This window comes from Convolutriloba macropyga, chromosome 14 (genome assembly GCF_964194025.1).
Source record: "Convolutriloba macropyga chromosome 14, txConMacr16.3, whole genome shotgun sequence".
NCBI lineage: Eukaryota > Metazoa > Xenacoelomorpha > Acoela > Convolutidae > Convolutriloba > Convolutriloba macropyga.
Genome location: NC_134481.1, coordinates 2,514,815 through 2,539,958, shown reverse-complemented (window position 1 = coordinate 2,539,958; position 25,144 = coordinate 2,514,815). Strand labels below are relative to the sequence as shown.

General features: G+C 35.3%; 1 protein-coding gene across 1 annotated transcript in view; it reads right to left on the bottom strand.

The window, feature by feature from the left end:
• LOC142353026 (uncharacterized) overlaps positions 1–25,144 on the bottom strand; it is a 77,488-nt gene that overhangs the window by 51,663 nt on the left and 681 nt on the right. Inside the window, 5 exon segments of the mRNA XM_075405216.1 lie at positions 4,477–4,757; positions 5,584–5,773; positions 8,438–8,749; positions 8,977–9,006; positions 11,767–12,033. Coding sequence (XP_075261331.1) covers positions 4,477–4,757; positions 5,584–5,773; positions 8,438–8,749; positions 8,977–9,006; positions 11,767–12,033 — 1,080 coding nt within the window.

The following is a 25,144-nucleotide window of genomic DNA, read 5'->3' as shown; positions in this document are numbered from 1 at the left end:
CAGATTTATATTAAACAGTAAAAAATGAAAAGAACAAAAATCATAGCCGGCGGATTGCCAGAAAATAGCCGCCATAGACTCTTGTGGCCTTCCATGAAATTGAAACAACTGAAGAAAACCTACCCGGCAGATTGCCGGCAAATAGCCGCCGTTGATTCTCATAACCAAGATTGGGATTGAAAGAAGAGAACTAGTGAAAATAATTTTTGTACAAACAATTTTAAAGTGCGAACTATTTTGATGCCATTTTGGAGCAGAACGTACTAGAGTTCCATAGTGCGACCACACAGGGGTTAGTATCAATACCAAACATATCCGGCAGATTGCCGGAAAATAGCCGCCGTTGATTCCAATAAGCATGATTGGGATTGAACGAATAGAATATATTGAAAAAAAAAAAAGATTTTTGTACAAAAATATTTTTTAAGTCCGATTTATTTTGATGGCATTTCGTAGTTGAACATACTTCTGTTTCTTAGAGAGAGGCTACAGGGGCTACTATCAACCCCAATAAGCATTAGAGGTGGTAACTAAGACTTATAGGAACGACGTTCAAATAGCGGGCATCGAAAATTGGGCTTTATGGGTTTATCCCGTTTCTATTTCTGACTTCAATTTTTTATACCAACTCTGTTCATTTTGAATTGCTTTGTTTAGCAACTGATGTTCAAATTCACTTTTAGCAGAATGAGAGAAGAGAGAAACTAGCCTAGAGAAGTCAAAAAGATTTCACGCAAAATGTCGAAAAAGCGGCAAAATGGTAAAGCGAAAAAAAGTTTGACGAAAAAAAAAAATACGAGCGCAATAATAGCCGGCTGAGAAGATGAGGGCGGCTATTAAATACCCGGCAGATTGCCGGAAAATAGCCGCCGTTGATTCCAATAAGCATGATTGGGATTGAACGAATAGAATATATTGAAAAAAAAAGATTTTTGTACAAAAATATTTTTTAAGTCCGAATTATTTTGATGGCATTTCGTAGTTGAACATACTTCTGTTTCTTAGAGAGAGGCTACAGGGGCTACTATCAACACCAATAAGCATTAGAGGTGGTAACTAAGACTTATAGGAACGACGTTCAAATAGCGGGCATCTAAAATTGGGCTTTATGGGTTTATCCCGTTTCTATTCCTGACTTCAATTTTTTATAACGACTCTGTTCATTTTGAATTGCTTTGCTTAGCAACTGATGTTCAAATTCACTTTTAGCAGAATGAGAGAAGAGAGAAACTAGCCTAGAGAAGTCAAAAAGATTTCACGCAAAATGTCGAAAAAGCGGCAAAATGGTAAAGCGAAAAAAAGTTTGACGAAGTAAAAAAAAAAAAAATACGAGCGCAATAATAGCCGGCTGAGAAGATGAGGGCGGCTATTAATAAGCATTAGAGATGGTTACTAAGAACAAAGTTCGATCATAAAGGGCATCTAAAATTGGGCTTTATGGGTTTATCTGTTTCTGATTTTGTTTGTTGATAATGACTGTGTTTATTTTGAATTCCTTTGCTGGCAACTGCTGTCTGAAAAGACTTTTAGCAGAATGAGAGAAGAGTGAAACTAGCCAAGAGAAGTCAAAAAGATTTCACGCAAAATGTTGAACAAGCTGTGAACTAAGGTAAAGCGAAAAAACCACTCCTTTAATAGACCACTAGAATTTTGGGTTAGATTTGGACTGTCATTTTTGTGAGACACATAAGCTCTATAAGGAGAAACTTCTGAGAGCTTTTTCGAAATTAATATTTGAAATCAAAATTAAAGACTGTTATACTCAAGAATTATGGCATATACGTTTGGCACTACTTAGATACACACTATTGATCTTTAACTAGTAAATGGTCATAAAATTTAAAGTTCCATAAGTGAGTTCAGTCATTTTTTGAGTGAAAGTCACGCAATTGACCTAAAAGCAGAACAAATGACGTCATGCACGCAAATTTCAATGGCAAAGCAGTAAAGTCACTGGCATTGAAAAAGTCAAGAATCATCAATGGAGATGACAAAAAAAAAAACCACGATGTTCACAATAATAGACGCTATCGCTTCGCGGCTATTAAAAACAAAACAGAAATTTGTAGTATTTAATTCAGTAAAAAATGCCATGTCTAGCTTCCAGTGTCACCTTTTATTAGGATTACCTCTAGAATGGCTCTAAATTGAAGGTTGAATAATAAAATGAAGCAAAAAGCAAAGTCAGAAACAAGAAAAAAACGGACTAATGTCGGCAGAATTGGGATCCAACGACTAGTGGGAGCTCTAATCTATTGCAGCCTGTTTCAGTCGGGTGGGGGACTAAATTCTCTAAGAGGGCTTCAAATAACATTATTATAGGTTGCTATATACAACTATAATCGCTACTAATACATAAAGTGAATAACCGACACTAACTTCGGAGCACTTTTCATTTGACTTTAGTAGTGCACTGCCGCCAGCTGCTGACACTTGAGAATGAAAGAAATTTAGATCCCGCAAAACGAGAGCACAAAAGTTACTCGAAAAATCAAATCTGTGAAGCAAAATTTTTGCAAGAAAAGACATTTTCAATAATTGTCTCAAACTTATTTTGAGAGCAATTAAAAAGGAAAATACGCACAAAAATTGGCCCCAATTTGCTTAAAGTTACTCATTTATATTAAACAATAACGACTCAAAAATTAAATTAATCAAAACGCAGGTAGCCAAAACAACTAAATTGAACCATAGAGCTCTCCAAATGCTATAAAAATTTTGAGAATACAAAAAGCATTTAAAAACAACTTGAACTAAAAAAACTAGAACTAACGCCTTTTTTGATTAAATAAGGGCACAAAAAGCACAAAACATTTTTTTCCAACCAAATAGAGCATTGAAATGCTCGCAGAATAACAGGCAAGTCATAATAGGCCAAGAAGAGCAAAAAACAAAACATAACCGATTAACGTCGGGCGAATTGCTCTCAAACGACCGGCGAGCCGTTGGCTTTGTCAGTAGCCAGCCACGGTTAAGTGAGGCTGACTCTAGCTTGATTCGACTATGCAACTTTTCTAGCCTTGTTAGTAAATAAATCAAATAACTGATATTTTAAAAATTTGCAAAACTTTTTTAAAAAAACTCCAGATTTTGCAGTGAAAATGTCCAAAAATTTTTTTCTTTTTCTGGAGTTATGTCAAGTAACCTATCTGAAAGACTTGAAAAGCTTCGTTGGCCACTAATGATCGTTAAACTCCGAAAAGGACAAAAAGTCAAAAATTTTGAAAACAATTGCAAATTTTAAAATGTTGCTTAAATTCAAGATATTAAAATCTTCAAAACCAATTCATTGTCTCAAGAGATTATCCATTATCCCTATTTCATTGTCTCAAGAGATTATCCATTATCCCTATTTCAAAATTTTAATAATTTCACTGGCTCATAAAGAACCATAAAACTGGAACATGATACTAACTTTGATGGGGAGGGAGGGGTTGGGCAACAACGTGGTGCCAGGGGGAAGGGGGCAATAGTGGGGGGGGGAGAGGGGGGGTCAACAGTGGGGGTGTCTTCAACCTCTATGAACCGCCCTTCACACCATAAGTTTGTCTCCAAAACAGTTTGAGCTAAAACAGAACTGAAAGGCTCTCAGAGCACTTAATGCCCGCTGGGCGCTACCTGTTTATCCCATTTTTGAAGACAAAAGGCAAAAGGGTCAGACAAAAAATTGGTCTAGCGAAAAATCGCATGAAAAAAGACCGACAGGACTAATATAATTGCTACAAACTTCGTTTGAGAGCAATTAAAAATTGCATAATTTTTTTCAAAATAGGTTAAAATTTCATTTTTTGCCATTTTCCTCAAAGAAAAAGGTTTTATACGAGCAGAACTGCAATCACTTGGTATCTGAAATCTCCTTAAGCAACAAGCTTCAATTCAAGTCCCGCTTAATTCAATAAAACAGAACGATCGGCGAAAAATTGCTAAAATTCGCCTCAAAATCAGCAAATAGATGAAAAACCTCCAAATTAGCATAAAACGAAATCAAATGAGTAACCACAAACCTTCAAACTACTATCAAAACAAGCCCAAAATTAATACAATCAAACCTCCTAACCAAATAAATTGCAAAAATTGCTTTTGAAAGCCGCCCGTGAAAAAATCTCTAGCCTACAGAAATTTTTACACCTTAATATCTCGCTCTCTCGAAAACAAGAATGTGATAAAAAACCGCTCTCGTTTCGATATGCTCTTCAGTTTTGCTTAGCACCCAAACCACTCCAAATGTTTTCACGTTTTTCATGTCCTTCAAAGTTCACTCCAATAAAATTGATTTAGAAAAGACGCTTCTCGATACTCTTCGATCCGTTAAAAAACCACGAACACCGCAATTTAACTATATTAAGCTTACAGCTTCACAGCTACAAAAATAAATTCTGAAGTAGCCAATGAATTTTTCGATTGGTACATCGAATTTTACTTGTAGAATTAACTTTTTTGTGTTCTTTTTTAAGAATGTTACAGAAATCGACGCACTTGGTACGGATGTTGCTGTCTCTGATCATGAAGTACTGAAGCATCCTTGGAGGTTGCAGCAGTAGCAGTACCGCCTCCACCTCCACCAGTTTGAAAGACAGAAGGGCGTTGTTGCATCGGAACCTGTTGCTGCTGTGGATTCATGTTCATAGGTTGCTGTTTCCTTTGGGTCGATTGGAGCAATGGGGGTGGCACTTTGCTACTTTGATGACCTTGACCTCTTCCAATGGTGTCAATCGAATGCTGCGACGACCCCGTTTGTCCATAGTCGCTTGAAACGCCTAAAATACTTCCCGAATTGTGTCCCAATCGAATTAAATCTTTTAATCGATTTAAAGAAGTCATCTGAAATATATGGTAACAGCAGCCATACTTACAACCCATGCATTAAGAAGAGAAATAAGACGTAGTAAAAAAACAACTAAAATTGGCGAAGCTTGAAACTTTTGAATGTCATGAAAAATTTGTGTCATTGTCTCGACGGAATAAAGCCGTGCAATAAGAAGTGGAAGTCTTTTCAAAATGCATCTATATATACTTATCAACTCGGGTCGGTAATCTGCATTTGCGCATAATGTTCCCACCCGTCCTTTGCCAAGAAGCATTGAAAACAGTCTGTTGAACTTAGATGCACATCAACAGACGTTTATTTAAACATAATTTTTCATCCTATTAGTCGAGTGGGTGGATAAATCACTATTCAATCTTTTCAACGTCCGCGTTCTGTCCCCTAGATTGTTCCACCTTTCACTAAAAATATGTCAAAGTTTTTTAACGTTCTTCAGTCAGCGTTCTCGCACCTTGTCATCAGTTTTGAAGACAACGAAACAGATATATTTCGGTGCAAAGTCATTTTTTTCTTTTAAAAAATGACGTCAACTATGACGTCAAATTCTTTGAATTGTAAAAAACCAAGAGCACCGCAATATAGCTACGCTCAGCTTACAGCTTCGCAGCTATAAAAAAAATGCCTAACGACATCACTCTTTTTAAAAAGTTCTCCTGAAATTTTCCATCCAAGTTGCAACGTCTACTAATTTTGTTCTTGATGGAAAAGACTATTCCCAAAATATATGACAGTTACTGCTCTTGCTGAACTAATTTTACCTGTTCCGAATCTAGCCGACATTAGAGGTTGCACAGGTGGCTCATTGCTCCCCGTAGACAGCAACTGAGAATGTGATGTCTTTCCAGCTGGATTTCCGACTGTCGGCTGGCGCAATTCGTGTCCAGTCGAAGAGCCGTCCGGACCTCCCGGTCTGAAGGTAGCTGCACCATTAGATCGCCCATCACTTCCCTGGAAAAAAAACATAGGACTACTTCATAATGAGGTTCACCAGTTAATTCACAAGCTGCAGCTTAGCTTTGAGTGAGACAAGCAGCGTGATATCTTTATTTTTTTTTAAATTTAGAACTTCAGTCAGAACCAATAAGGTAGAAGCTAGACAGTCATAACGACTTCAAAAATTATTTATGAAGTAAATAACTTAATAGCATGGACTTATTTACCTAATTCGTTACAATGTTGAATTTATTATTTTGTTTGAAAAGCTCCCTAAGGGGAGACAAACAAAAAAATTAGGCGGACAATTATGCAACTAGACAAATCAGATAAAAAATGAGGTCAGCAGGAGCCAATTGATGCCATCTAGCAGAACGCTTGATGACCATCAGCAACTCCTGAAAATCAGAGAATGGATTGCGTCATCATTGAAAATACCTGTTAAACATGTCTCAAAAACGCTTGGGGATAAGCATTGTTTGAAAAAGCACTAAATTGCTGTATTCAAGCATGGAAAGCAACTGAAATATAACCTAAAAAGCTCGAACGACAGGCACGGGGTTGGATTTTTTTAAAGTAGTTTGAGCACAGGGAGGTAGCTTCAGAGGGTGAGGATAAAAGGGGTCCAAGATATAGCGGGGGAGGCGGGTAGGCGACGGTAGGACGGGTAATAGCTTCGGCAGGGAGGAGTTAATCATCGAACCCACAAAATGACCTTTTCAACTCAATATTACCACAGACTACTAACTCCTGATCATTAGGAGCACACTGAGAACTATAAATGTTAATGCCAAACTTTTATACCATGTTTACATTTTGTATTGAAACCACTTTTGACGCACTTTTGAGTTGAGGCTTAGAAGTGAACTGCAGATTAAATTCAGAATGATAAAATTTAGATCACGCAAAAATCAAGGAATCAAGCGTGATAAAAGTCAAAGCGAGGGACGAAAAATGGAGCAAGCAAGAAATTGCTTACAAAACCTACAGAACTGATTATTAGAGCAACTCTTTGCTCGTTATGTTGATTCTATGTCAACACCATAAAATGAGAGTTTGGGACCTCTGCGGGTTGCAACCAAACAACCTCTTAATTGATTGCAATACTGTGCTTCCACTGAGCCAACTGTTCCACACTGCGATAGACTGTCTATGCTCTCTTATATTGAGCTATCATTTCAAGCTCTATCTTATGATCACAACTTATGTACTAGAGTGCATACTAACACTGATCTAATTGCTACAAATTTTGCTGGCGACCAATCAAACATCAAAACGGCATGAATGGGCTGAAATGTACCACAATGCTAAATGCAACACGTCAAGGCAACAGTACATTTTAAGAGCTCAAATCCGATTGTTATTCACATTTCAATAACATAGCTGGCAGATTGCCAGAAAATAGCCGCAATAGCTTTGTAGATCTGCAGTCTCAAAAAGATAGTAAAAGAAAAAGACCAAAAACAAAACTTTTTAAATTTCTGAGCTGTTGTATTTTAAGAATATGTTTAACCTATTGCTGATTCTTTTAGCAGTCCTTACCCTTCAGTTCGAGTGACACACATTCACTTGACCTTATCTCTGAGTTAAAGTAAAGGGAAGTCAATTTCAAGAGTGAGGTAAGTCACGAGTGATCAAAATCTTAACCGCGCGAATGAACAAAAAACACACTCCACTAAGAGTGAAAAATGACGTCACGCACACAATTCAGTTAAAATTGCATGAAAGAATGAACAAAAAGCAGAAATGAAGTTGTTATGGGCTGATCCGGGGGCAACAGTGGGGGTGGGGGGCAACGGTGGGAGGGGTCTTTGGCTGCACGAGACCCTTACGGCCTGAATGATGTGCAGGGGTGGGGATTGGAGGGGGGGGGGGTGGCTGATGAGGGCGGGGTGGGGGTCAACCTCTATGAATCGCCTTTCACACCATAAGTATAAGTCACCTTGAAATTGTCTCAAAACAGTTACTGTGAATCGCATACTTGGAGACTAGTGAGCTGCACGGCTCTAAGAGAACTTAATGCGCGCTGGGCGCTACTTGTTTATCCAGTTTTTGAGGACGAAAAGTCAAATGGGTCGGACGAAAAATCGGTGAAGCGAAAAATCGCATTTAAAAAAGGACCAACCGGACTAATATAATTGCTAAAAATTTGGTTTGAGAGCAATTAACAAAGGAAGCCATCGAGAAGAAAAAAATCAACGTCAATTCTAGGAGAGTTAGTTTTCTTTGCGCCAGGTTGAGAGGTCATACAAAAACGAAAAAGACACCAACTTATGACAAAACGCAAAATATTACAATAACCAGCTAGATGTCAGGGATTATAAGTAGATATCAGCAGGTGCAGAAAGAGATATCAATGACAGAACGCCAAAGACACGTCGTCTTTACCTGATTCAGAGAATGGATTAAATCATCATGCTATTTACTAGAAAAGACTCATTAAAAACCAATTGCAGAACTAAAAATTAAGGCCAGCAGAAGTACAACCGGGAAGAGTTTTTAACAATATATGAGACAACAATATCTACATTAACAAAGACATACAAAAGTTGTCTAAAAAGATTCTTGCGACCCATTTCTATGCCAAAAGAACGAAACATTCAATTCATATCTTCAGTTCCAACTCAAAAATCCTAATTCTATTGCGCTAGCATCAACACTTCATACGTAACAACTTACGTATTTAGGGGCTGATCGCTGACTCTGTTCGCCACTGTTTGAATTGCCCATGAGAGATGCAGGCCCATGATGATACTGGGCCTTGTCTCTCGGATTAGCACCCACAGCCCCCGACCCATGCTGCTGTCTGGCAGGAAGAGGCGCTCCAGTTGAGATCATAGCTGCAGCAGCTGCGGCCGCGGCCATACTTGCAGCAGCAGCCGGAGTTTGTTGGGGAGGTCCCGTAGCCCCAGCAGACTGTTGCTGTGGGGAGGGTCTGGCGTATTGGGTCGAGGTTTGAGGCTGGCTTACAGGGTGTAACATGTAGGGTGTCTAGATAATATTCAAATTATTTCAAATAGTTTCAGATGTTAATGTTTACAAAAAATTAACGATAAGATCTACAAGTCTTCATGAAGAATCGATATAATTGAATAAAATACAAAAAGTGAACATTAAACTCAAGAATCAATTTGGTCTGTCTTGAGATTTATTTATTTAGTCCTCAAATTCAACTGGTTATGTTAAAAAAAGAAGTGATGTCGGATTGAATTTTTTACCTGATAAGGTCCGTAGGGCAGATAGTTACTCTGAAACATACATTGTGAAACATAAATACTAACTTACACTGAATTAGTCACTTATGGGGTAACTGAGCTATACTATGTCACTAGCTTCAAACTTATTGATTATATTCTCTCAGACCATGTTCGCCGTCAGTTTTTCATTTCACAATTGATACTCGAGTTTTCAATTGAACTCGTACTAGAGCCCATTATTTTTTACTGCATACTCTAAGTATTGAAATATTTCGATAATTTAGTTTGTACTTAACATTAATTATTCTGATTCAATAGTTTTTTTTATAATTATGGGCTGCATTCGACAAGCTTCTTGCTGGCCTCCTTCTATTTTTCGCCAGTCCGGTCTGGTGATTTTGTAAATTTCACAATTTCATACAATTTTATTCCTGAATACACAAGACGAATTAAATATTGGTATTACTAAAAAGCGACGATAAAAATTGTGATGGCGAATCTTTATTGCAACGAATAGCTACAATTCACTACCTATCGCGTGCGATAAGATTGGGTGAACGAGATAGTTCGAACAAGCAATACCGTTTGTCTGTCTGCGGTAGAAAAATCAATAACACAATATATTTAGTTTTACATAAATTATTAACAATCACATCAATTGAATTTCAATGCCCTGTATGTTGATATAAATGCTCAATATAGATTATTTGTGCAAAGAAAAATAGACCAAGGAACAACAACATTGATCCTTAAGGTATGTTTAGGGTGCTTTGTTGACTTAATCAATCAAAACTCGAAGAGCAAACGACGTATGTCATCACTATTAACTTGCTGAACCATGATAGAGACATGGTAATAAATAAAATCGTTTGCAATATACAAATAATAAAAACTCAATGGTAAACGTGACGCAGGCACAAGAAGGCTGAAAACCCGTGCAAAATACAAAAAAGCAAGAGAAAATATTGGAAAAAAATTCCACGTCTTGAAGATGGTTGTCACTAAAATAATACAAATAGCCATCCACGTCCTGTCTTAGCCCATAATAGATTGTTTTTAACATAGCCGGCAGATTGCCGGAAAATAGCCGCTGCTGACGCGCTTTATGCATATCAGGATTGAAACAGAAAAAGAAAAAAAGAAGAGACCAATTGACTGAATTTTTGACTTTTTTCAGTGCCAAAAATTGTTCTAATTTGGCGTGCAGTTTCAGTTAGATTCTAACACTATACTTAATTCAGCTTCTAAACTGAAAACTAATAAGCTTAATACCGATATCAGCTAGCAAACACTCTAATGAACTTTAATAACCTAATTCTCAATGACTTAATGACGGGCTTTATGCTTTATCGGTTTACCCCGTCTCTTTTGATTTTGCTCTTTTGACTTTGACCGTATTCATTATATTGCGTAATTCAATGCATGAAAAAATTTAAAATCCATTCAGTTGAAACAGTGAGTGAACTACGTCAGAAGTCAAACGTGAAAATGGTGACTTGTAAAACGAAAAACGTGATCAAGGGGTAGAGCGAATTGAAAAGGAGAGCGCCTAAATAATAGCTGTTTGAGAGGTTGACGGCGGCTATTAAAAAATTTCATCAAATGTTGCTAACACTTTATGAATCGGATAATTTAGGGAAAAATATTATGCGATTCATAGTGGATAGCTACGAAAAATTCAAAACAGTATTTTGGAAACTTCGTTACATGGAATTGAAATTTTGACTCAAGTTCGTTTTTTGTCTCTATTGAATTTAGAAAATCTGTGGTCTTCTCAAATTCAATAGAGCCGTTAATTGCTGCTGGATAACAGTAACGATCTTCCACATGCTGCTTGAAATTTTTTAAAAGTAAATTTTTTCATAGAGAGTGCTGTGTTTAGTACAAGATAGTTATAAAGCGGGCGCATTCAATTTTTACAAAACTCAAAACTTAGAAATTTTCTTGTCATTTAGTTGCTAAAGTTTATTAAAAACTTGTCTCTTATATCATAAAATCATTATCGCTTATTTCTGTTAAATCATCATACAAAAAGATAATACAGAGCCCCAATACAATTTAATTACAGTTATAGCTCATGTCACCTATCGCTATCATAGTTTTAAGAAAATGGGTAACAAAATTCGTTTTTGAATGTAACTGTACATGCTAACTTCTGGTACCTTTGGAAACCTTGTCATTTTTTAAAATCTTTTGCTCGCTTTGACGGAATCAATCCCAACCTTTAGTCTGTGAGCAATGTTTAAATTTACTATAGAAACTATGGACGTTTTTCCGCATCGTGTTATATCCTTTTAATAAATAAGGGAATGGGAACATCCTGCACAAATCATAGACCAATGCAAGCATACTTGTTCAGCTACAGTAACCTTTAATCATTGGTGTTTCGCATTTTTTGTTCGTCGGAAGGCTCAAGAAAAAAAAATGTTGTTCACATGGCGAAAGCCATGTCCAAACATAAACCGAATAACGTCGGACAAATTGCTCTCGAACGACGGGCGGGGCAATTTAATTCAGAGAGGGCTGTAGCAAAGAAAAAACTTTTTTTATGGGTGCAAAGACCTCCGACTAGCGAGGGATTCGAACCCACGACTGCGTCGTCGACTGAACCATTTACAACTCAGTTCTGAGGACCCTTTGATCTAGTTAATAACCGCTTTTATTTTTGCAACGCATACTTTATTTCTGAATGAGAGCAATTTAGGTCGAGCAAAAAATCAAGAAGTCAAGCGTGAAAAAGTCAAGTTCTAGAAGAAAACGCACGTTTGCAATTGCATCAAACTTTGCTTGAAAGCAATTAAAAATGCTTACCTTTGGCTGTTGAGACGTGTGATGGTGCAAGGCTGCATTTGACTCTTGCTGTTGTTGCAACATGAGTGCTGCGGCAGCTGCAGCCGAGTGGTGGTGATGATGCTGATGGCTCTGCTGCTGTTGGTGTTGGTAAACTGCTGCTTGCATCAGTTGAGCGGGGGTGGGGTGGTGGTGAGGATGGGGAGGGGCGTGAGGTGCGGGAGTTTGTTGGAACTGCTGCTGAGCAGCTGCAGCCGCGGCGGCCACCGAGTGCAACTGAGATTGCGGCTGAAACATATATAGTTGAACGATATATCAGTACACAGTGACTTGACTTGAGCCTTAATAGTGAAAAATTCACCCGTCACTTGTCATTTGAGATGTATCTGCATGCTATGATGATTGAAATTAAAAGTAGCGAACTGCAGTAACACGGCATCCCTTAGAGGATCACGGTTCGATTATTTTTTTTGGCTGGGAAAAGGGAATTTAAATGACAATTAACTTGGTTAACATAAAGGTGGTTATCGCCAATACAACAGATCAACAGTTTATGAATCTCATTTCATCAGCGTTTTTTTATTTTTCCACATGTAATATGTTTGTTTTTATTCTTTGGTCAGGTAAGAATAAAAATAGTAGAACTGCACATTAATAAGCCCCCCCCCCCCCCCCCCCCGTTTTGTGGAAGCGTTTTGGCGGCTCATCATAAAAGGACCAATCTGGACTCTTCCTAGAATGAGCTGTGAATGGATTGGGAAAACCAGTTAGAAAAAAAATCTGATCCAAAAAATTGAAAAAACAGCAAAAATCAGATTGAAATTGCCGCATGTGAACAAAAAACCACTACCGAGAAACCGAATTTTTGTTCAAACAAGGTTTTCTCACTCTATTTTAAAATTAGAGCGAAAAAAATCTGCATGCTATGATGATTGAAATTAAAAGTAGCGAACTGCAGTAACACGGCATCCCTTAGAGGATCACGGTTCGATTATTTTTTTTGGCTGGGAAAAGGGAATTTAAATGACAATTAACTTCGTTAACATAAAGGTGGTTATCGCCAATACAACAGATCAACAGTTTGAATCTCATTTCATCAGCGTTTTTTATTTTTCCACATGTAATATGTTTGTTTTTATTCTTTGGTCAGGTAAGAATAAAAATAGTAGAACTGCACATTAATAAGCCCCCCCCCCCCCCCCCCGTTTTGTGGAAGCGTTTTGGCGGCTCATCATAAAAGGACCAATCTGGACTCTTCTTATTCTGAAATCGTACTTATTCGATTGATTGAAAGTGGTTCAACAGTTCAATTATGATTACATCATAAATTGCATTGAAACAAATTTAACAATATAGCTGGCAGATTGCCAGAAAAAAGCCGCAATAGATTCGTAGATCGGCAGTCTAAAAAAAAACAGTAAAAAAGACAGACCAAAAAAATTCGTCTTTTCATTGAAGGCTGATCTGTTATATTTTGATTGAAAATCTGTATAAGTTATTGCTGCCTCTATTAGCTGATCTCAAATAACCATCATTTAGAGTGACACACACCCATTTGACCTTATCTCTTTTGAATTAAAGTAAATAAAAGTCAATTTCAAAGTGAGGAAGTCATTTTTGAGACTGAGGTACGTCAAGTGTGACCAAAAATTTAATCACGCGCATGAACAAAAAAACTCGCTCCACTAAGAGCGAAAAATGACGTCACACATGCAATTCAGTTGAAAATGCATGAACGAATGAACAAAAAGTGGCTGTGACGTCATATGGTCGTAACAAAAATCATGACGACGAAAAAAAAAACATAGCAGGACAAGTCCTGACGTACAATTCAAAGAATTTTCATTGACTAAATAGAAAAACTAGACCTAGAATGGACTATGAGTGAATTCAGAAAACCATTTTTAAAAAATCAGAAAAAAATAGGAAAAAAACAGAAAATCAATATCAAAATGCCGCATGTGAACTAAAAAACCCCTACCGAGACATGAAAATTTAATTCAAACAAAAAACTAGGCCTAGAATGAGCTGTGAATGGATTGGGAAAACCAGTTAGAAAAAAAATCTGATCCAAAAAATTGAAAAAACAGTAAAAATCAGATTGAAATTGCCGCATGTGAACAAAAAACCACTACCGAGAAACCGAATTTTTGTTCAAACAAGGTTTTCTCACTCTATTTTAAAATTAGAGCGAAAAAAATTCACGCCGCAAAACCACTCGCTTTTTCGCTCCATTTCCCGTTTCGGCGTGACCAAAATCACTACAATTTGACTTCAAAAATCATGAAAAGGTGTGAACAGATCTTAAAAAAACATAGCAGGACAAGTCTTGAAATACAATTCAAAGAATTGAATGAAAACCTCAGAAGTACTCTACCTGACCAGCAGATCAATCGAACAATGCCAGCCTTGAACAAACACAAACAAAATTATCTCAAAAAAATGAGAAACAAACAATCAAACAAACTAAACAAAAATATACTCATTGCTAAAACTGAAGCTTTTCAATCTAAGGCAAAATTTTTTTCCCTTTAAAAATACTTATCTAAAAATACGTTCAAAACCGATTTTTGTTTCTGAAATTGGTCCAGTAGTATATCTGCAAGACCTGAAAAAAATTCATTGGCCCTTGAAGATCGATTAACTCGAAAATGACCAAAAAAAATTTCAGACAAAACAAATCAATTGTGAATTATAAAGAAAGGTTGCAAAAAATTATGAAATTAATATCTTCAGAATCATTTCGGTGTCTCTGGAGATATCCAGTAACCAAATTCCAAGCCTTAAAAAATTCATTAGCTCAAAGTTCGATAGGCAATAGTTTTTAGAAAAAATTTCAAATTTCAAAAAATAGAAATTCGCTCTGTTAAACTTTTGAAAGCCATTCAATTGCCCCTAAGCAACTATTTAATAACATACTATCAAACCATGGATGAAGTATCCTGGCTACTGAGGCAAGAACAACAACATAAAATACAAATGTTTTGAGAAAACTTGAAAAAATTTTCAAATTTTATCAAAGGTCGAAAGGTTAAATTGTTGAAAACAAACTCATTGAAAAAATGCTTAAATTCGAGACATTAAGATGCTAAAAACCAGTCCGTTGTTACTAGGAACTATGCAGTGCCCTATTATCAAACCTTAAAGGAGAATGCCTGATCCCTTAAGCAGGGAAAACTCAAAAAATGACAAATTTTCAAGAAAAACCTGAAAAAAAATGCGAGTTTTGTCAAAAAAATTGCCAAAAATTTGTGTTATTCAAAAATTGAAACCTATTCCATGATTTCTGAAAAATTTCCAGTAACTTATTATCCAGCCCCTAATGATGTTTTCCGGCACCTGTGACTCAAAAAACTTGAATAATGACAATAAATATCGAAAAATGCGAAAAAAATGCAATTTTTGTCAAAAAATGTTAAAATTCGTGGTGGCAAGTTGAAAACCACTCCAGTACTACTAGAAACTATGCAGTATTCTATTATCAAAACATAGAGGAGGTTTCGTGACACCTAGGAATGAAAAAACTCAAAAATTAACAAAAATTTTCAAAAAACCTGAAAAAAAATTGCAAAAATTAGCATCATTTTGCGTGTTTTTGATTGTAGTACCAAAACATTTAGTTCATAAAATGGTCTTAGCAAGTAATATTGTCTCGCAAAAAGCCTTCATCAACTTTTAAAAACTTCAACCTAAGACTAAACAAACATAAAACTGAAAAAAATCACAAAAAACATGAAAAATGGCGCCATTTTGAGCCCAAAAACTCCTAAAAAATAACCTTTTGACCTTAAATTAAGGCCATAACAGCAGCTGCACCACTCTAAACACTTGAAAGACTTCTAACGACCACTTTGGGCCTCTAATGGAACTTAACGCCCGCTGGGCTTTACCTGTTTATCCCGTTTTGAAAGATCAAGTTCATTGAAAAATGTGTGAACACATCTTAAAAAAAAACACAGCGCACCAATACAATTCAAATTCTTTGAAGTGTAAAAAAACAGCGCCCCAATACAATTCAAATTCTTTGAATTGTAAAAAAACCCAAGAGAAGGCCAATAATAGCCCCAGCTATCGCTGTGCGGCTATTAAAAATTCAAATGGAAATTAGAAACAAATAACTTAAACAAAGCTGCCAGATTGACAGAAATTAGCTATATACACTTTAAGTTTACCCTTTAATTACACCATTGCCCTCTGTCGATTTTCATTCTTCCAAATATACAAAGGAAAAGTCAATTTAGTAGCTAGACAAGTCAATTTTGGTAAAAAAAAAATTACTCAAAAACGAACTAAAAATTGCAAACATAAACGACTAACGCAGGATGAACTGCTATCAAACGACTAACGCGACAACAATTCTATTATATGCAGCCTGCTTCACGCTTGAAGGTACTCGAGGGCCAATTAAAGCATTATAAAATACTTGAAGATTTAAAGTGAAAGAGAAAGCAATTTTGACAAACTTTTAATTTGATGATTAGAAGTAAACTCCCGTAATTGAAAGCAGCCCGTTAAAATTCTGACAAGAAGGAAGAAATATTTGGATCAAATCAAAAATCAAGAGTATGGAAAATAATACTCGAAAAATCAAAACCGAAGAAGGTATACATTCAATAAATATAACCACAAGATTCCTGAAAACAATCAAATATGCCTAATAACCGAAACCACTGGACCACCAATTGACTACTTGACAAACCATTTGACCATACTAATTTGACTTATCACTCACTAAAAAATAGAAACTGGAAAGTTTTGCTGAAAAGAAATACTAAAAATCAAGACATAAGTAAACATCAAAACATAAGAAGTACTCTGTAGATCCTCAAATTTAGATCTCTTAATCTCAAGTCAGAAGTCAGTTAGATCGATAGGAGTGCGGGGAAGGGATAACTCAAATGGGCTTTTCACCTTGAATATTACTTACCTTGAGACCTCAATTGAACTTTACATCGAAATTGTAATAATTAGTTTTTCTGTGCCGTAAGTCAAAGTGACTCCATTCGCTTTTAGTTTCAACATTTAGCATTGTGTGCTCGTCACAAGGAATTGAGCAATCGCCAACGAAAAGCTGTGAACTGATTTTACAGAATTGAAACACTGAAATCTTAAATGAAACAATTGAAAAAAATAGTTGAAATAGTTGAATAGAGTGAAATTGCCGCATGTGAACAAAAAACCACTACCGAGAAACCGAATTTTTGTTCAAACAAGGTTTTCTCATTCTAATTTAAAATTAGAGCAAAAAAATTCACGCCGCAAAACCACTCGCTTTTTCGCTCCATTTCCTGTTTCGGCGTGACCAAAATCACTACAATTTGACTTCAAAAATCATGAAAATGTGTGAACAGATCTTAAAAAAAACATAGCAGGACAAGTCCTGAAATACAATTCAAAGAATTGAATGAAAACATCAGAAGTAATCTACCTGACCAGCAGATCAATTGAACAATGCCAGCCTTGAACAAACACAAACAAAATTATCTCAAAAAAATGAGAAACAAACAAACAAACTAAACAAAAATATACTCATTGCTAAAACTGAAGCTTTTCAATCTAAGGCAAAATTTTTTCCCTTTAAAAATACTTATCTAAAAATACGTTCAAAACCGATTTTTGTTTCTGAAATTGGTCCAGTAGTATATCTGCAAGACCTGAAAAAAATTCATTGGCCCTTGAAGATCGATTAACTCGAAAATGACCAAAAAAAATTTCAGACAAAACAAATCAATTGTGAATTATAAAGAAAGGTTGCAAAAAATTATAAAATTAATATCTTCAGAATCATTTCGGTGTCTCTGGAGATATCCAGTAACCAAATTCCAAGCCTTAAAAAATTCATTAGCTCAAAGATCGATAGGCAATAGTTTTTAAAAATTTCAAAATTCAAAAAATAGAAAATCGCTCTGTTAAACTTTTGAAAGCCATTCAATTGCCCCTAAGCAACTATTTAATAACATACTATCAAACCATGGACGAAGTATCCTGGCTACTGAGGCAAGAACAACAACAGAAAATACAAATGTTTTGAGAACTTGAAAAAAATTTCAAATTTTATCAAAAAACTTCTAAAAGTCGAAAGGTTAAATTGTTGAAAACAAACTCATTGAAACTAAGAACCATGCAGTAACTTTTTAACCAGAACCTGGAAAAGGTTTTCTTGCACTTGAGAAAGGACAAACATCAAAAATTGACAAAACAAATTAGGAAAATTTAAAAAAAATTACAGATTTTATCAAAAAAATGCTTAAATTCGAGACATTAAGATGCTAAAAACCAGTCCGTTGTTACTAGGAACTATGCAGTGCCCTATTATCAAACCTTAAAGGAGAATGCCTGGTCCCTTAAGCAGGGAAAACTCAAAAAATGACAAATTTTCAAGAAAAACCTGAAAAAAAATGCGAGTTTTGTCAAAAAAATTGCCAAAAATTTGTGTTATTCAAAAATTGAAACCTATTCCATGACCTCTGAAAAATTTCCAGTAACTTATTATCCAGCCCCTAATGATGTTTTCCGGCACCTGTGACTCAAAAAACTTGAATAATGACAATAAATATCGAAAAATGCGAAAAAAAATGCAATTTTTGTCAAAAAATGTTAAAATTCGTGGTGGCAAGTTGAAAACCATTCCAGTACTACTAGAAACTATGCAGTATTCTATTATCAAAACATAGAGGAGTTTTCGTGACACCTAGGAATGAAAAAACTCAAAAATTAACAAAAATTCTCAAAAAACCTGAAAAAAATTGCAAAAATTAGCATCATTTTGCGTGTTTTTGATTGTAGTACCAAAACATTTAGTTCATAAAATGGTCTTAGCAAGTAATATTGTCTCGCAAAAAGCCTTCATCAACTTTTAAAAACTTCAACCTAAGACTAAACAAACATAAAACTGAAAAAAATCACAAAAAACATGAAAAATGGCGCCATTTTGAGCTCAAAAACTCCTAAAAAATAACCTTTTGACCTTAAATTAAGGCCATAACAGCAGCTGCACCACTCTAAACACTTGAAAGACTTCTAACGACCACTTTGGGCCTCTAATGGAACTTAACGCCCGCTGGGCTTTACCTGTTTATCCCGTTTTGAAAGATCAAGTTCATTGAAAAATGTGTGAACACATCTTAAAAAAAAACACAGCGCACCAATACAATTCAAATTCTTTGAAGTGTAAAAAAACAGCGCCCCAAAACAATTCAAATTCTTTGAATTGTAAAAAACCCAAGAGAAGGCCAATAATAGCCCCAGCTATCGCTGTGCGGCTATTAAAAATTCAAATGGAGATTAGAAACAAATAACTTAAACAAAGCTGCCAGATTGACAGAAATTAGCTATATACACTTTAAGTTTACCCTTTAATTACACCATTGCCCTCTGTCGATTTTCATTCTTCCAAATATACAAAGGAAAAGTCAATTTAGTAGCTAGACAAGTCAATTTTGGTAAAAAAAAAATTACTCAAAAACGAACTAAAAATGGCAAACATAAACGACTAACGCAGGATGAACTGCTATCAAACGACTAACGCGACAACAATTCTATTATATGCAGCCTGCTTCACGCTTGAAGGTACTCGAGGGCCAATTAAAGCATTATAAAATACTTGAAGATTTAAAGTGAAAGAGAAAGCAATTTTGACAAACTTTTAATTTGATGATTAGAAGTAAACTCCCGTAATTGAAAGCAGCCCGTTAAAATTCTGATACGAAGGAAGAAATATTTAGATCAAATCAAAAATCAAGAGTATGGAAAATAATACTCGAAAAATCAAAACCGAAGAAGGTATACATTCAATAAATATAACCACAAGATTCCTGAAAACAATCAAATATGCCTAATAACCGAAACCACTGGACCACCAATTGACTACTTGACAAACCATTTGACCATACTAATTTAACTTATCACTCACTAAAAAATAGAAACTGGAAAGTTTTGCTGAAAAGAAATACTAAAAATCAAGACATAAGTAAACATCAAAACATAAGAAGTACTCCGCAGATCCTCAAATTTAGATCTCTTATTCTCAAGTCAGAAGTCAGTTAGTTCGATAGGAGCGCGGGGAAGGGGTAACTCAAATGGGCTTTTCAACTTGAATATTACTAACCTTGAGACCTCAATTGAACTTTACATCGAAATTGTAATAATTAGTTTTTCTGTGCCGTAAGTCAAAGTGACTCCATTCGCTTTTAGTTTCAACATTTAGCATTGTGTGCTCGTCACAAGGAATTGAGCAATCGCCAACGAAAAGCTGTGAACTGATTTTACAGAATTGAAACACTGAAATCTTAGATGAAACAATTGAAAAAAAATAGTTGAACTTGCAATTATGAGAAAAACAATCAATATAATTCCAGAAGTAACAATCACAAGCTAATTGAATTAACAAGAACAATAATTGAAATTCACCACGGTGCAAAAAGTCGATTTTGATAAACCAAACCAAAATTGAAAGAAAAAAATTTAACATAGCTGGCAGAGTGCCAGAAAATAGCCGCGATAGCTTTGTAGATCTGCAGTCTCAAAAAGAAAGTAAAAAAACGCAGACAAAAAAGAGATTTACAGAAAAAGCTGAAGTGATAAATTTTGATCAAGAATCTGTTTGCTGCTTCTATCAGTTAGAGTGCTATACACTTACTTGAACTTATCTCTGAAAATAAAAAACTCAATTGGAGAGAGAAGTCATCTTTGAGAGGGAGGTAAGTCACGTGTGACAAAAAATTTAATCACGCGAATGAACAAAACACTCCCTCAACTAAGAGTGAAATATGACGTCACGAACGGAATTCAATTGAAATTGAATGAACGAATGAACAAAAAACAGATTTTGAAGTGATTGCGACGTCATATGGTCGTAAAAAAACTCTTGACGAAATAAAAAATGTCCTGACCTACAACAAAGAATTTTCAGTGACTAAACAAAAAACTAAAAATAGGATGACCTTCGAAAATCGAAAAAACAAAAAACATTAAGCTCAAAATACTGCATGTGAACAAAAAACAACTAGCGAGAAGGCGAATTTTCGTTCAAACACCTTTTTCTCACTTTACTTTGAAATTCGAGTGAAAAAATTTCACGCCGCAAAACCACTCGCTTTTTCGATCCACTTCCTGTTTCGGCATGACCAAAATCACTCCTTCAATTTGACTTCAAGAATCGTCAAAATGTGTGAACAGATCTTTAAAAAAGAGAGCCTCTTAATACAATTCAATATCTTTGATTAGTAAAAACAAAGAGACGGCAAATAATTGTCTCAGCTATAACTTCGCGGTTATTGGAAAACTCGCCAGAAATTACAAACATTGATTTAGTATATGTATATGTTTGTAATAGAAAAACACCTAACGTAAAAATTGAGCACTACGATGCGTTATGTAATAAGGGGCGGTTACCAAATGCACTGGTAAGAGAACAGCTCGTTCGAAACTTCAGATAAACTCAAATTACTGAAGACAGTAAAAAAATAAACTAAATTGAAAAATAAGCCAATTTTGGTAATCAAACGCATTATTGGGCTCAGAAAAACACTGTCAATCTATGTTTACAAAATATGAAGCTTCCATTGAAAAAAATTTCAAAAAAAAACAAGACAAGACAAACAAATGAGCCAACTGAACGAAAAAACGGCTTAAAACGATTCGCTATATGCACCATTCTGTCGAAAAAGTTATGCACAGTCAAATTCATTCATTCAATGCAGCGCATGAACGAAACACTTTCGCTTAGCAAAATTTATTTAACAAGGCAGTTTAACTCACTTTCGCTGTACCGTCAAAAAGCTGTCTTAACAAATATTACTTAAAAAACATAAAATCAATTCTGCTTCGATTCGTGATAAAAAGAACATACCCGGCAGATTGCCGGAAAATAGCCGCTGTTGATTCCAATAAGCATGATTGGGATTGAAATAACAGAAGATATTAAAAAAAATTTTTGTACAAAAACATTTTTTAAGTCCGATTTATTTTGATGGCATTTTGTAGTTGAACATACTTCTGTTTCTTAGAGAGAGGCGCTACAGGGGCTACTATCAATAACAATAAGCTTTACAGATGGTAAATAAGACTTATAGCAACGACGTTCAAATAGCGGGCATCTAAAATTGGGCTTTATGGGTTTATCCCGTTTGTATTTCTGACATCCATTTTTGTACTAACTCTGTTCATTTTGAATTGCTTTACAGAGCAACTGATGTCCAAAATCACTTTTAGCAGAATGAGAGAAGAGAGAAACTAGCCTAGAGAAGTCAAAAAGATTTCACGCAATGTTGAAAAGGCGGCAAAATGAGGTAAAGCGAAATATTTTTTTATTCGAAGTAAAAAACATAGCAGGACAAGTCCTGAAATACAATCCGAGTAATTGAATGAAAGACAGCCCTAATAAACCTGACCAGCAGATCAATTGAACTATCCCAGCCAACAAGACAAAATCTCAAAAGTTGAGAAACTAAAAGAATCAAACCTACCAACAAAAAAACGATCATTGCTAAAACCCTTGAAGCTTTTAACTTGAAGGCCATATATGACTCATTTCAAAATAATCAATAACTCACGCAAAAACCTTGAAAGAGATGAATCTGCCACTCAAATTAGATAAACTGGACAAATATGACAAATGCATCAAGAAATTAAGAATATTCAAAGAAAATTTCCAAAATAGGGGCTACAAAGAAGTCCAAGCATTTTGGACCCTGGAGTTGTGTTTTGTAAACCGTCTACAACATTTAAAAAGTTTTCTTGGCCAGTAAAGATAGTTAAACTCAGAGAATGACAAAAAAATCGAAAAATTTGAAAAGAATCGAAAATTTTAAATTGCAAGCTTTATTTAAAAAGTTCCCTACAATTGCAAAATTAAAAAATTGGAAACTATTGTATTGTCCCTAGAAACTATGTAGTAACATACTAGCAAACCCTATAGGAGGTTCCCTGGCCACTGAATAAAAATTTCAAAAATTTTAAGAAAAAAAAATTGCAACTTTATCAAAAAATTTGTTAAAGATATTAAAATGTTGAATACCATTCCATGGCCAAAAATATTTTCAGTAAACTGTTAGCAAACCCTAGATGAGGCTTCTTGCCCCCTGGGGCCGGAAAACTTGAATAATGACAATAAATGTCAGAAAATTTGAAAAAAACAATGTTGATTAAAAAAATTGGTAAAATTCATGAAGTTAAAATATTTAAAACCACGTAATTACCACTAGAAACTATGCAATAACCTATTATTAAAACCCAGAGTAGCTTTTTTGACATCAAGTGTCATGGAGTAGCAATAGATATAGCGCTTAAAGTGGCCGTAAAAAGCAAATAAGTCTTGCAAAGGACCTTTATCAACTTTAACAAACCTCAATTTCAGACTGGTCTAACAAAAAATCCAAAAATTGACGAAAAAGGGCTAAAAACTTCATTATTTTAGGCTCAAAAACTCCCAAAAATGACCCTTTAAACTCGAATTACGGCCTTCCCAGTAGCTTCACCACTCTTAGTACTTGAGGGACTACTAAACGCGGGCCTCTAATGAAACTTGATGCCCGCTGAGCTTTACCTGTTTATCCCGTTTTGAAATCTCAAAGTCATGAAAACCGGTGTGAAAACATCTTAAAATAAAAAAAACATAGCAGGACAAGTCCTGACGTACAATTCAAAGAATTTTCATTGACTAAACAGAAAAACTAGACCTAGAACGGACTATGAGTGAATTGAGAAAACCATTTTAAAAAAATCAGATGAAAACTTAAGAAAAAAAACAAAAAATCAATTTCAAATGCCGCATGTGAACAAAAAAACCACTGGCGACAAAGGAAAGTTTAATTCAAACAAAAAACTAGGCCTAAAATGAGCTGTGAATGGATTGGGAAAACCATTTAGAAAAAATCCTATCCAAAAAATCGAAAAAACAGTACAAATCAGAGTGAAATTGCCGCATGTGAACAAAAAACCACTACCGAGAAACCGAATTTTCGTTCAATCACCATTTTCGCACTCTACTTTAAAATTAGAGCGAAAAAAATTCACGCCGCAAAGCCACCTGCTTTTTCGCTCCACTTCCTGCTTCGGCGTGACCAAAATCACTACTCCAATTTGACTTCAAAAATCATGAAAATGTGTGAAAAGACAGCGCCCCAATACAATTCAAATTCTTTGAATTGTAAAAAAGACAGAGCACCAATACAATCCAATTCTTAATAATAAACATACCCGGCAGATTGCCGGAAAATGGCCGCCGTTGATTCCAATAAGCATGATTGGGATTGAAATAACAGAAGATATTGAAAAAAAAAGATTTTTGTACAAAAACATTTTTTTAAGTCCGATTTATTTTGATGCCATTTCGTAGTTGATTATACTTCTGTTTCTTAGAGAGAGGCTACAGGGGCTACTATCAATAACAATAAGCATTAGAGAGAGGTAACTAATACTTACAAAAACGACGTTCAAATAGCGGGCATCTAAAATTGGGCTTTAAGGGTTTATCCCGTTTCTATTTCTGACTTCAATTTTTTCTACTGACTCTGTTCATTTTGAATTGCTTTGCTGAGCAACTGATGTTCAAAATCACTTTTAGCAGAATGAGAGAAGAGAGAAACTAGCCTAGAGAAGTCAAAAAGATTTCACGCAAAATGTTGAAAAGGCGGCAAAATGAGGTAAAGCGAAACATTTTTTTATTCGACGAAGTAAAAAAAAAAATAGGAGCGCTATAATAGCCGGCTGAGAAGATGAGGGCGGCTATTAATCAAAAGAAATGAAATACCAGCCCAAAATTCGTAAAAACACTCACAACTACTATAACTGCTTCAAACTTCATTCGACTAAAACTAATAAGCATTAATTAAAAACGGTATGAACGACAGTAAAAATTCTTTTGAATCTTTATTGAGAAATAACAGGTCATAACAAGACTTGCGACAAAAATCACAGGTAAAAACGTGCGTTGTTAGTGCACCAATAAAAATTTTCATGTCAACAATTTGCTGTATATGATAAATATTTCACAAAAGCCGACATTATCCGAATTAAATTCATTTTAGAGTTACATTGATGGTGATGAAAACGACTTTCAAGCACATCAGCAAATTGACAACAATGACATCGGGCATAAACCATTCTTACGACCCACGGACTTTCTACAGAATATGATTGAACGTGATTCTTAAGCAGTTAATTTAATCCGTTCTACCATTGTATACATTGCTTTTATCAAAAATTCTGCATCCCCTGGTGTTAAGAAGTTTTGGCACTTTATTATCGACCACAATTAAGATCCAGAATGAAAAAAGAAACCAATTATGGCTCAATTTTTTGGCGATAACATTTTAAAAGTCAAACTGCCGGATTAATTTTGCGGCTTAAATTCTGAATGGCATCATTTTTTGGATTACGCTAAAGTAAAGAAAATTTA